This window comes from Aptenodytes forsteri, unplaced genomic scaffold (genome assembly GCF_000699145.1).
Source record: "Aptenodytes forsteri isolate BGI_AS27 unplaced genomic scaffold, ASM69914v1 Scaffold155, whole genome shotgun sequence".
Classification (NCBI taxonomy): domain Eukaryota; kingdom Metazoa; phylum Chordata; class Aves; order Sphenisciformes; family Spheniscidae; genus Aptenodytes; species Aptenodytes forsteri.
In genome coordinates, this window is record NW_008794446.1 from 7,063,210 (window position 1) to 7,076,948 (window position 13,739).

Sequence of the window (13,739 nt, forward strand, 5' to 3'; positions counted from 1 at the left end):
AAAGTTAGTTAACCCCTACACTGTACATTTCCTATATTGTTAAGGAAGAGAAACAGGTCTCTGAAGACCTCTAGCGAAACAGTTTTGAAGACCTAATCCGCTATTTGCTTCTTTTCATGGATTGTGCTAGGTAGTCCCAGAAGGTGATTTAGGTCTCTTGTCTCCACTGATGTTATAAGGAATTAGTAGGAAGTACTTACTGACAGCTGGAGCACAGCTGGCTCCTCAGAAAAGACTCACAAAAGCAGCAGATGAGGGCAGTGCCTCTTTACCTTTTGTACAAAATCCTTGTACTTTTCTCCATCTTTCTCCAAAAGTGGAGACTTGGTTTCTAGGCCTTGCTCAGACTGAAGGAGTTCAAGTCCACACCTCAGAACAAAGTTTTGCCGTTCAGCCTCTAATCTGAGGCTACATCTGCTGCTGGGTGAAAACTGCTGAATTTGGAGCAGCCATTGACTTTGGAGGGTTTATATAGCTGAAATGTAGTCGCCAATCTCAGCCGGAGTTGATGTCCAGAAATTCCTTCTATAGCCAATGAAAGAGGGAGGCCTTTTGAGAGGGTGATCCATAGCAGCCAAAGAAGATTCACGTATTTCTACTATGTTTGGTGCATACAGCTGTTCATATTCGGCTGTGGCAGGGACCTCTTGGAAGGGCTTCAAATAGCTAAACTGAAACTGTACTTGACTGTGTTCTAGTGGAAAATCCACATTACCCTTGTTTACGTGATGCTGTTTCTCTTGCATGTTGACAAAGAAATACTTTCTCTTTGGAGTAAAGTGACCTGGGGTACTCTCTGCTCCTCTCTCACAACACTGAAATCTTCACAAATTGCACTCGGGTCCAGAGTTGGTTTTCAACTTTAACTGTTTCCAAATATTTTCTTGTTATGTTCCTAGCTTCTGGAACACTTTGCTGTCAGTGTGAGGACAATGGGATGGATCAAGGACTGTTTCTTCTCTAAGGCATGCATTTCTGTCTGCTTGCCATGAAAGCTTTTGTGGCCATACCCTATTATGGGGCAAAGATAAAACACTATGCCTTTCCAGCACTTGCTGGCTTGATGAGAGGGAAAGTCCAGTGTTCCTCTAGTCTTCTGACCACGGGGCTTTTTCATGGACTTCCTAAAAATTGCCTTGACATGACTTGTGAGAAGCCTGCCTGGATGTTTCCAAGTGTCCTAAGCCACCTCATGTTATACTGGCTTCACCCATACCAGAACGGTCTGGCCATGACCGGGGCCACGTTGGCATACTTGCTTTCTCAATAAGCAGCAGATCTGATCTGGAGGGTGCCTTGATCTTGTTCTCAAAATTTATTGTAGAGCTGTCCAGTTACCTTTTGACACCACTTCATTGGTAGGAAGTCTGCAGTGAGGGACCGTAGGTAACAGTGCTGTGAACTTCAGTCAGGAAGGGAAGATCCTTAATCCCCTATCACTCCTTCCAGAGCAGTTCCAGCTTTGCAGCAAGTTGTTTGAGTGAGAGTTCGGTATCTTAGAGGTTGATACGTGGCTCTTGCCATGGAAGTGGCTGACTTTTGCCCTTCCCATTGAAGGGGCTGCCATGGTGGTGTTTCCTAAGGAAATGCAGCCAGCGGTGCTTGAAGGTGCGCTTCCTTGGTTAGATATGTAGCCGCAAGGTCCTGAACTTTCTTCATAGTACGCTCAGCGAACAATCTGAGAGCAAAGTCATTGACTGAAACTTGCATAGCTTTCATTTCTACTTTCTTTCTTGACTAGTTCTTGTGGAAGATTATGTGAGTCCTGAGTCAGGACAGCAGGATTATGCTCAGAGCAAAAGAGTACGTGTGGTAAGGGGGACATCCCCTTTTCTTTGCTTTCCCCTTCCAGCACAACATCATAAATGTGAGTGGACTGGGAACAGGATGATTTATCATTTTTAATGGTTTTTTTTCTCTGTTTTTCTAGGATCTAGTTCAGGATCAAAATTAAAAGTTCCTGAGCTGAGCACAAATGGCACACAGCACGTTGTTCAAGCAGGCCAGACTTTAAATCTCACCTGCAGGTAACCAGCTGAGCTGGATTCTGATAATTTGGCTGGGAGTTCATACACCTGACACTTTCTTTTTTTTGTAACTGAAATTAGAAAAAAATGAAACCTTATGTTGTGGGGAAAGGTGGGGAGTGAACTTCAATGGCAATTGTTTAATGGTTCTTTGTTGTTTCTGTTGTTGTTTTTGGAAAACAAGATAAAAGAGAACCCCAGAAATAGCCTGATATAATAAAAAAGAAAGCTTGGGAACTGGAGCTATATAATTGCAGCCCAACATAATTGTTTCTGCTTCCTTATCTGTATTTGCAGGGGGGAAATGGTTCATTCATGGTCTTTGCCTGAAACTCTAAGTAAGGATAGCAAAAGGCTGAAAGTAATTAAATATGCCTGTGGAAGGAATGGGAAACAGTCCTGCAGCAGTCTGACCTTGAGCAGAACTCAAGCAAGTGACACTGGAAACTATAGCTGCAAATACCCAACAAGTCCAGCAAAAAAGAAGAAGGAATCTACAGTCTATGTATTTATTAACGGTAAGATTACGTTTTTTAACACTCCTTGGTACTTACACATCCGTACAGCAAAATGGATAAATAACGCAGTTCAGCCGTGGTTAAATACAGGGCTTTGAATTATGTTTTCAGCCTTGCAAAGTGGCATGATAATTTACTAATTAATGTATAAAATCTGCTTTCTCAGAGCTTGCAAATACAATTGCTAGAGTTTTATCTGTTAGGAAGAAAATGAAGAAAGAAAAAGACCCAATCCAACCAGTCTGCTAGAGTAAATAGAACTCCACATGGAAGTAGACTAGAAATGAATCTGTGAAATGTGTATCAGAGAAGCAGTATCTTACAGAATGGGATGATGACTGATGAAAACCATATATGTGGTACAATGTCCACTTTAACCTGTCTGTGTAAGATTATAGATTTCTAGGCAGCTGAAGGATGCCAAAGCTGTCTATCCAGATCACTGAATTATCTCATGCTGTAGAAAATTACTATTTGCATGTTAAGTCACATTCAAAAATGTACTCTGTAGTCCATGGTACACAGATTGTAAAAATCTAGAATAAATGGAATCAAACTAAACACAGAATTGTGTTCAGCAAACAAGTATTGTGTAATGTATGGGAAATGCTGGAATTAGGTCAGTTAGGCTATAACAGAAATTGTTTTCTGATCCTGTTTTCTTCCAGGATATTAATCAGACACTTCTGAGAACAGTTGAATTCAATAGACGCGTTAAATAAAAGAAGAAATTATAAACATTTTAGGGGTTTAGGGATTTAATTTAATTTTATATTTTAGTTTTTCTTGATTTTTACAAACTAAAATTAATAGATTACTGTAAGATACCAGGATTCACAGATTTTGAAAGCCCATATTACAAAGAATGTGCAACTGGAAGTTTTCCAGATTATGTGTCTGCTGCTTCTAATGAGTTCACATCAGAGTGAATTAGCCTTTGTTTTCATTTTGTGACATGAAGAGTGGGACTGGTGCTGTGAAAAAGCAGAATGAAGTGAACCTCTCACTACAGTGATAGAAAATAAGACAGCTCCCCCCATTATTGTGTCGCTTTATTGAGAATTGTTGAATAATTCACGCTGTTCATCCTGCTTTCCTTCATCTGAAATATACTGCAAAGTGTTTTTCTCACCCAACTATTTTCATATAATTCACTGGATGTCCAACTACAGGTGCATCCATGGAAGCATAACCAAAGTAGGTTATTCATTTGGTGACCAACATTTCCAGCTGCCTAGGAAAACTTACCATTTTCTTGGATGACTTTTGTAAGTTTCCCATCATGGGGCCTTCTTGAACCTCCCGCCTTGGATGTCATCTCTATCTGAGATTTACCCACAATCCTCTCCATTCACCACATGAGAAGAGCAAGGATGGTTGTGACTCTGATTGAGAACCTCTCTGCTAAACCCACTTTACTATATAAGAGATTCTTTTATGTTCTCTTCGTCTCTTTCCTGTTTGAAGTGTTAATTTTTCTGGATCCTGAATTTTTACAAATGAAAGATACAACCAGTCTTTCTAGCTCTTCACTGCTTCCCAAGTTGTATGTAGCTTGCTTGCATCTGAAAGATATCCTCAATTAGATGTATGCGAACCAAGGTTATCTGTGTAGTTCACATGGTGATGTAAGAAAAACATATCAGTGGAGAAATAGTTTTTGTACAGCTCCCCCCCCCCCCATCAGTTTAGAAAGGCTGCCTGAGTGTCTTGGTTTTGTTCTAGCTCTTCACTGCTTCCCAAGTTGTATGTAGCTTGCTTGCATCTGAAAGATATCCTCAATTAGATGTATGCGAACCAAGGTTATCTGTGTAGTTCACATGGTGATGTAAGAAAAACATATCAGTGGAGAAATAGTTTTTGTACAGCTCCCCCCCCCCCCATCAGTTTAGAAAGGCTGCCTGAGTGTCTTGGTTTTGCATCAGTCAAGTGTCTTGGTTTTGTTGGTTTTTCAAGGACATTCAGTCATTAAATGTTGATGTCGCTGTTGAAGATAGGATTAGATTATGTTTCTCTTCCTACCTTGCTTGCCAAAAACCAGTAAAATGTTTAAGGGACAAACCTGTATCAAGCTTAGACCTCTTTGGCATCTCAATTTTCTGAATTTGACAATCCTTTTGATTGAAAACCAATTTCTTAACACTTAAGTGTTGATTGTGTCCTAGTAAGCACATATGAGAGTTAGAGCAAACTACTGATAACGAGGGAGGCTGCAAAGTAACTGCTCTTTTAATGCCTGTTGAAAGCATCGCTCTGCCCTAAGGTGGGGAAAGGTATATTAGTCCTCCAAAAATTTACAATTTCAGGAAGACTTGTTGAGTAGATTGCAAAGAAACAAGATACCAAGTACCAAAACTCGTCCTTTCTGATCAGTGTAGTGTTAGCATCTGGAAAGAAACTACTTAAGTAATCTCTTAATAAAAGTCATTATTTCTGTGAACATGAATGAAATTCAATTATCTGGCTCAAGTGGGGGTGAGACAGGGATAACAAAATCCTCTGTAAGACTACCTTTCTTGAGTTTAGTTTTATTTTAAATGAATTCGTGGGTGCTTAGGAAATAAACATTTGTAAAATTTGGGTCCGTCTTAGTTTTGTATTGTTTCCTGTGGCAGGACGTTGTGTCAGTCCATTTCCCATATTAGCTCCATGTGGATCACCGAGGTGCCTGTTTCCCATGTCTTAGCATGCTGCAGATGAGAACAAATAGTTGCTATTTACAAACACAGAATCCAAATCAGGAAAGTTGATATTGTTTGTACAGGAAGTCATCACTTACTGTTTTAAAAATGTTATTCATTTCCGTAATTAGAGTGACACTGAATATGAACTGGATTAAAAAAAAAACCCCAATAAAGTAAGTCCTTTGGTTCAGTAACGAGTGTATGCTATGGCAGAAGATGAGCTTGTATAGACAAAAACAAGATGCAAGATGATGAGTAGGAGACTGCAAGTCCCACGTGCCCCAGGATGACTTGAAGCATTGCTGAAGTCCTGTGTTTGGGTGATCAAGAACAGGCAGGCTGGTGACATTTCTTTCTGGTGCTAGTCCTGACACCACCTTTCTTTCAGCTGGAGAGGTCACTACTGAGTTGCACAGGGGAGTGAGTGCGCAGTGTGTGCCGCAGCAACTCTTGACCACACACAGCTCAGGAATTGAAACACTGAGCGAGGGAAATTAATTCTCTTAAGAGCCTTGGACTTTGCTCTAAGAAAACTGATGGCCTGACTTCCCCCACAAGCCATGGGAAAAATCTGAAATGAAGCAAAGCCTCTTTGCCAATTTCTCCACTGACTTGGACCAAAAGCTGCTCTGATCTTTGTTTTGTTATGCAACTGCAGCTTAGTAGTAAAATGGAAAGTTTCGTAATGAACACTCGCTGTGTACATTGGAGTGAGGCATGGGGAATTTTCTGCTTGAAAAGGGATAATTATGGAATGAAGACGTTTAAGAAACACCAAATTATCAGCAGGCTGTTTTGAAACCTATGTAGATTTCCCTGGGGACAGTGCTAAAGGCTTTTCTTTCTGCCTGCCTTTGTTCTGGTATCTCTAAGACACTCTTTTCCAGTTGCTGGAGCTCATTCACTTTCTCCAAAAATGTGCAGTTCTCTTCATTCTCTACTCTCATCATCTCTTGCCTTTGATCAATTGTTCCCATGGTATGACAGAGGAAAAGCATGTGAGTTCAATTACATTGATATATCAAGGTTAGATTTTTGCAATAATTTAAACAAACTTTGATTCAAGTTGAAGTGTTGCTGCTTCCTGTGATGAAGATAGCTTTCAGCTATTAATGTACAACAGTAATGTCTTAATTCTACTGCAACGGAGAATTTTTCTCCAAGTGAAGTTGTACTTGGCTTTAGGGTATTAGCCCATTTCTTAGTCAAAGTTCTCCCTCTCCTTGTCTCTCCTCGCATTCCTGCTGTGCATGTCTTCTGCCCACATGCTTTGCCTTGCAAAGTGAGACATGTACTAGTACTTCAATCAAGCGCCATTCAAAATATTTTGTTTTAAAATCAGACCTCTAGGCTAAGTCAGTTGTCTGTTCTCTTTGTGTACTTAAAAGAGAGAAAAAAAGGACCTTCTGGTAAGTATTTCTCATCACTGACTTTACATGGAATCTGGAGAACAAGCTTAGAATAGATGTCTTGCTTTGAGATGATTTAAGTCAGGTGAGACAAACCAGTGCTGGGTAACTAAAGGTACAAGTCCTGAGAGTACTTGTACTCACCAATGCCTGGAATGTCAAACATGCCCACTAGTTTGGGATATTTGGCTTGAGGTTTTTCTCAGGTTGGACAGTCCAGAATGAAGGGCTTTAGCATTAGTGAATGGTTCAAAAATGTAAGCCTCTGAAGTGCCAAAACATCTGGGGTTTTGAGTGCATTTTCAAACTCTAGAGTTGTATTCTGCAAGTGCTGAGCATATGGCATCTCCTTGGGAGGTCCACTTGTTGACAGATAGCTGGATCCAGCCCCAGAACCGACATGGATTTAATGTTTAGCTTGAATGCGTTGACTTCTGTAACCCTAAAGGTACTATGTTGTAGAACAGGGAGGGCATCAAAAGAGTTCCCCAAAAGGGTCTCTTAAGATCAGAAGTGTCAAAGTCAAAATATTTCAACAGGTGAAAAAAGCAGTAAGGCAAAACACCCTGAAAGCTAACAGAAAGGGAGATTTTCTTCTTTTTCCTTTTTCTTTCTTATTCAGAAATAATGTACTGACAGAAGAACCTGCTGACGCCTGGGAAACTCTTCCTCCCCTGTGCCTTTTTTCTGTCTTTGCTTTTGGCACAGTTTTAACCTATGAGCAGTACGGTTTGGCTTACACTGTCAGAGTCAATAATATGATAGCACTTCTGTTATGAAAAGGAAACCAGTTGAAATTAAACTATGCTACAGCTGTATCAAGTATGCGGACACATTTTTAGTGTCTAATGAGGTTCCTGTCACAAAACAGAGCCCTCTAGGACTTGCTGACGTCAGTCACCTATAATTGCCGTGCTTTTGTCATTGCATGTCCATGGACTTCACATTATAGTACACTGTGTTGAGCGGAGCATGTGTGGATGCCTTGGCAGCATCAAAGGCCATGCACTAAGCCCTCTGAGGTCCTTCTTCCTCACCAAGGCTTAGAGCTCCTACTGAAACAGAAATACGTTTCCAAGGTGAAACATCATGAGGGAGGGATACATCTGAAAGTGTTCCTAATGTCCATTAGCCTTTCTAGAGATCGCTTTCTGAACATAGTGATTGCTCTAGTGTGGATTTCCTGGCTAATGTGGGTAAGATTATTTTTCCTTAAGAGTTTTAACCATGTTTTATGTGTGTTATGAACCTACGTCGATGAGAGCATAGTATAACTAGACCCAAAGGAAAACAAACAAACCCTGCCTAAAAATCACTGTACAATTAAGCCAGCGATGCTTTGTGTCTGAATGTGCTCCAGATATAAAATAATCCCCTCCTTTTTCTTCCCCCCCCCCCCCCCCCTGTGATTATTAATTTATATCTCCAGTCTTCCTTCAAGGTTTAGAAATCATTTGAATCTGGAGAGTACTATTTTACAGGCTAAGAAGAGGCAAGAGTGGAAAAGCCTTTCTTGCAGATAAGTGTTGTGATTCCAGACATACAAAATGGGATTTTTTTTTTTTTCTTAAGGAACATACACACCTACACGTGAGCAGGTTGAATAGGTGCCTTTCCTAGGGCATGATTCATCTCATCATGAAACAGATGTCTAAAACAGGTCAGATGAGTCCCATGGCAGAATTCCCCCTTTCTCCCCAGTGACAACACTAACAGTTTGGCCACCTAGCTCAGTGAGAAATGTCTATATTTTAGATGAGTAAGTGAGATGAGAGCCACTCTTGGTGTGCAAGGTTCTCCTCGAATTACTGCTGAACAGCCCTACTAATTTAACTGGGATAAATGAAGTTAGTTAGGGTGATAAATAAAGTTAGTTAGTTAGTTTCCATCCCTACAATGGAAAGGGGAATTTGGCAATTGGCCCATTAACCTTAATGAAGTTTGCATGTCTGTACTTTAGTAAAGACTTTGGTCCTCTTCACGTGCATGAGGGAAAAGGGTGTTATGTGAATGTGAGAAAACTGTTTTGGCTCTCTTAGCCTGAAACAAGTCTTGATGGTGAGCCAAGTGTAAGTAGGTATTTTGGAAGAACTTCTGAGGACAAACTTTCAGAGATTTCAAGGAGCTCAGACCTTCCTGCAGAGACTTTTCTTCTTGCAAATGTATGTGTAAGTACTCTGACTTACATAGCTCAGAATATTAAAAACAAAACAAACCCAAGAACAGTAGCTGAAGCTTGTGGGGAAAAAAAGAACCTCTCCATCTTTTCTGAATTTGGCATTTCAGTGTTGCCTAATCTAGTTGTTTGTGCAAATCCTATAAATAGCCTAGACAGGTTACTGATACCAGACATAATAGTGCTTGTGTTAAGTCTCTTATCAAGTTTGTATCTGGCTGCCAACCAGATTAATAAAAAGCTGCTATTTATGTTCTATAACAATATAGCAAGTGACCTTCATGGATTTTGTGATTTCATGAATGTTCTTTGTGGGTTCATGTTGATTGTAACTGAGAGATATTGTAAGGGACACAGTCAAACCAGCACACAGTCATTAATGCCAGGCACAATTTAAAAAACCACTAAACTGACTTTTAAAGCAACCTTCAGCATACGCAAATATTCTGGCTGTCCATCTTTCATTTTGCTACCCTTGCAGGCAGCTCTGAAGGAAAAAAACAGCAAGAACAACAAAAAAAACCCCAAAAACCAAGCAAAAATTCAAAAAACAAGGTCAACCCTCTTAGATCTTCCATTCCAAATCCTGATGGAGCTGAATGTATAACTTGGATGTGGTCTTCAAGATAGGTCAATCCATGATGTTCCTTTTACATCTAGAGCTTTCTGAACACAAGAGTGAGTGAAGCTGGCCCAGAAGACCACTGGTGAGAGACTAGGTCATCCCAGATGTGCTGCCAACCAGCTGCTCAGGGAAGGATGGCATTTACCTCCCCTCAGGAAGGAATTGGGAGGAAATGTAGCAGGAGCCACTGGCAATAGCTAGGGCTATGATGGGAGGGAAAGAGGAAAAAAGAAGCAAGGAATGCTGTTATTTGGGGGACAGAAGGATTCCATGTCGTTGGCATACCCTTCCAACATGGCATAACCTGCTCTGGTGCCGCTGTGGGTTTGGCTTTGCCTGATCCAGGCTGGTAGACCCTGCACCAGATTCTGGTCTTGAGGCACTGAGAGTATCCCCTTATGGCCATTAAGACGGAAGGAGAATAAAATCAAAGAGAATCAGGAAAAGCCTCCACACTCATTATGAAAACAAAACTGTGCTAGGAAACATGATGCGTATTTCTTTTAATCAAAAGCAGGAAGACATTTGGAGCACTTGGGGCCATCGATTGCCCTCCGGCCCATGGCGGAAGTCCCCGGTGATGTCAATGGGAGCTCCGCACGCGAATAGCGGGGGCACAGAGACGCCTTGGCATACCACTGCAGGGAGTGCACCAAGAAAGGCTGTGACTGAGCTTTAAAGGCTACTGAGAGCAGCCAGGGCATTCAGTTGACTTTTATAGAGCACTTCATTGACTTCTCCAGGCGCGAGCGTGCATTTCCATTCAAGAAGAAGGAAAAAAAAGCCAAGCATGGTGTTTTGTGCTCGTTTCCTGTCCCTGCCTTCGATGGGCAGGAGTCCTGGGATGTCTGAGCTGCACAGCCCCCTCTGCCTCGACATTGGCATCAGTCAGTGGTGACACTGTGTCTGCAGACAGCACCGGTAGTCCCCAGAACAGCTCTTCCTCACACTTGTAATGATCTGGAGATTGTGATACAGGAAACTACTTTGCAAAGCTTGCTGGTTTTGGGCAGGAGCTCTTAGTTTTGTGACAAAGACAAACGAGTCTTTGGGGAGTAGTAAATCCATTTGTCTGGTGATGTTAAGGAGCAGGTGACCTCTTCTGTGGCTGCAGCCCCTGAAAAACAAAAAGAGTTCTCTTCACCATGCTACAAACAGGTTCATTCTTGGTCTTCCCTTGAATCGTATTGCAGAGGAAACATCAGCCTAACAAGTCCTTAGGGTATTTTTTATTACATATGCATCCTCTATTACTCATAAGTTCCTTTTGCGATCTCAGTGGACATTTAACACCTATTATTAAGTAAAGCATTGTGACAGTCTTTCATTTCATTAAACCTCTTTAGGAAAACTTTTTCCGTATCCTGGGGTGTGTTTGAGATACTCTACCTTAGGATTCTCCCCAGTATAAGTTCGAGTAGAATTTGCTTCTCTTCCTATTTGATGTCTCAAACAAAAATATTATTGCATATAATAAGAAAAGAAGATCCTAAGGGCAGAACAGTCTTATGACATTGGGAAGTGAAGATCATACTTTTGAAAGAGAAGTAAAAGTAATGCATTTGAAGAACTACTTGGGTGAACATAGGTCAACATGCAGAAGTCTGGGACCAGAATACTTTAGTATATTGCAATTTAAGGTTTTATAAAGGGTCAGTTCTTGCTAGCTTTACTCATTTCTTTTCCAAGAAAGATTTCCGTTATTTGTAAGATTTTTGACTGAATGAAAATAATAGGATTTGCCTGAAAAAATAGGATTTGCCTGAAAAAACATTGGAGCTGTAGATAAGCATGGAATTAAGATCCGAATGTTCTACTTTTTTAAGAGTTAAAAGCCAAATCTTATGTGAATTTTGAGGTAGTCTGTCTGCACTGGGAGTCAAACCGAACCTTCAGATCTGAACACCTGCAAAGAAGATTTGGAGCCAGAGCCTGTGGCTTGAGCCCCTCTTTGTTAAGTGGTCTAAACAATAGCAGCAGCAATGTTCCCTGTTCCCAGCGCAAGCTATTTATGACAATGCCTTTTGTTAAAGGGATTGTTCAAGGGACGGTAAATTACTCTGCCAAGCTTTAGTTATTGAGTCAAACGGAATGAATGTTTTCCTGGCATTTTCATTTACCTTGTCACTTACAAAAGAGACATATAGGTATTGTGATAATGGGAAGGAGGAGAATAATTAACTCTCCCTAGTCCGTATTCTCAGAGTTGAAAATATGGCTGGATAATCACAGTAGATTCTTTCTCCTGGTGAAGTCAATGTGAGTTTTTCCCATCAATTTCTTGCAGAGAGCAGGAACATGTCCTGTGTAGGGGTTTTCTGATAAGTGAATTTCAGCTCGCTTCCCATATAATTTGCTTCTCCTGGTGATAATAAAATAGAAATGCCCTGAAATAAGAAATACATATCTCGGCAGTAGAGATGATGCTGTAATGGGAAAAATGTACTTTAACTGTCCTGGATTTTAAATGAGATACCAAAGTACTGCTATTGATATTGAGTGATAAATATATTTTCAAATACTTAATAATATTTTGCTGAACTTGTTTAGATAAAAGTAGACAGAAGATTGATTTGAGGACTTTGTCTAGCTTCCGTTATGGACAGGGTTAGTCTGTTCTTTCAGATACGCAACCATTACAATTTCCATACACTGTCTTAAGATTTCAGATATTAACCTTTTCTTTTTCTTCTCCTGCAGATACAGGCAATCCATTTGTAGAGATGCACAGTGATATACCTAAAATAATACACATGACTGTGGGAAGAGAAATGATCATTCCGTGCAGAGTCACAGCACCAAACATTGCTGTTACTTTAAAAAAGGTACCTCAATCCAAGCATGCTCTGAAAGTGTTATTGTGGATGATGATTTTTTTGTTTGTTTGTTTTACAACTATTGTAATACTTTTGAAATATTTCAACAATTTAGTATTTCTTAAACAAGGTTTCTGGGTGTCAGTGTGTTTAGAAATATTTCAACCCTGGAGGCTTTGTCTCATATCTCACAGAAGGGCTTCATCAAGTCTCTTACACTGGATGGGAACTTTCTGACAAAACTTTAACTTTTCATACCATTTTATTAAATCTTCACTGACAAAGGTTTCTTAAGCCCAGGAAGGAATTTCTTGTTAGGAGGAGATTTCCTCCCACCTCTTCCCCTGCCCTTCCTCCCCTTTCCTTTTCTGTCCTCTGGAACAGCCGGTAAGTGCAGTCCCTGGAGACTTGCTGGGGCTGTACAAGGATCTCTGCAAGCCTTTGCCCTGCCTCATTCCCACCAGTGACTTCACTGCTTCCTTTTACATATGAGTGCACTTATCAGACAAGGGATGGCTTCTCTTTGTAGGGAAACTTGTGCAGAGTTTGAGACAGTGGGGCCAGTTTTAGAAAATCTAGGCATTTTTCATGTTTTGGGGAAACCATTTCTTTCCTAGGTTCCTTGAGAGTTACATGGACAGCTAACTGACCTATATGTATGTAGTAAAGTACCTGGTATCAAGACAGAGAATGGTGCTTCTTTTTTTAAAGTTCCTTTGTTTGGCTTAAAAATTAGGTGGAGGTGCCAGTGATGTTTTATTTCTAAATAAAGGGAGTTCTGTACATAGTGGCATAAATGTTCATCATTGTTACAAGTAAAAGAAATTTGTCTTTTTACAGAATAACATGCAATTGCCAAACAATACCACTGCAAGATGCTTATCTAGATCAATACAAATCTTTGATTCCTCTTTAACTATAGAGTTTTACACCAGCCACAGATTTGATCCTGTGTTTTAACTTGACCTAGAAGTTTACAAATTCTATCCAGTGCTGCTTTGCTAATATAGATACTGATTTTGCCTCTTGGTTTCCACCTGTTAAATCACATGAAAGAAAGCAAAACACAGAGAAAAGAAAGTAATCTGACCGAGGGTGTTACCGTATGTGTGTGTACACACACACACGGTTCTCCTGCAAGAAGTGCAGCAGGGGTGGATGACGCACAAGATTCTGTGGCTATAGAATCAAAAGTAAATGAGGCTTGACTTTCTATAGGGTGGATGTTGTAGAGTAGGAACTTATTTGGGCACTGTATTGTCGCATCTGAAATCTCAGCATATTAAATTCCTAACTGAGAAAATTCCTGTCAGGTTTCTCTCTTATTAAACAATATAAATCTTTTTTTTTTTCTCCTTATTGGGAGGAGATTGAGACATATCTACTCTCTTTTTTTCATATCAGCTTGCCTTTAGCTTGGGGTTGTGGTGTAAGATGACACCATCAAAACTAGATGTAACACTCTGGGAAGGAGAAAGGAGAAA

The 13,739-nt window shown here is 40.4% G+C and overlaps 1 protein-coding gene across 1 annotated transcript in view; it reads left to right on the forward strand.

The window, feature by feature from the left end:
* Window positions 1-1,865: 1,865 nt before the first annotated feature.
* FLT1 (fms related tyrosine kinase 1) overlaps window positions 1,866-13,739 on the forward strand; it is a 101,501-nt gene continuing 89,627 nt past the window's right edge. Inside the window, 4 exon segments of the mRNA XM_009290222.1 lie at window positions 1,866-1,919; window positions 1,921-2,027; window positions 2,325-2,545; window positions 12,140-12,264. Of these exon segments, the coding sequence (XP_009288497.1) occupies window positions 1,866-1,919; window positions 1,921-2,027; window positions 2,325-2,545; window positions 12,140-12,264 (507 nt within the window).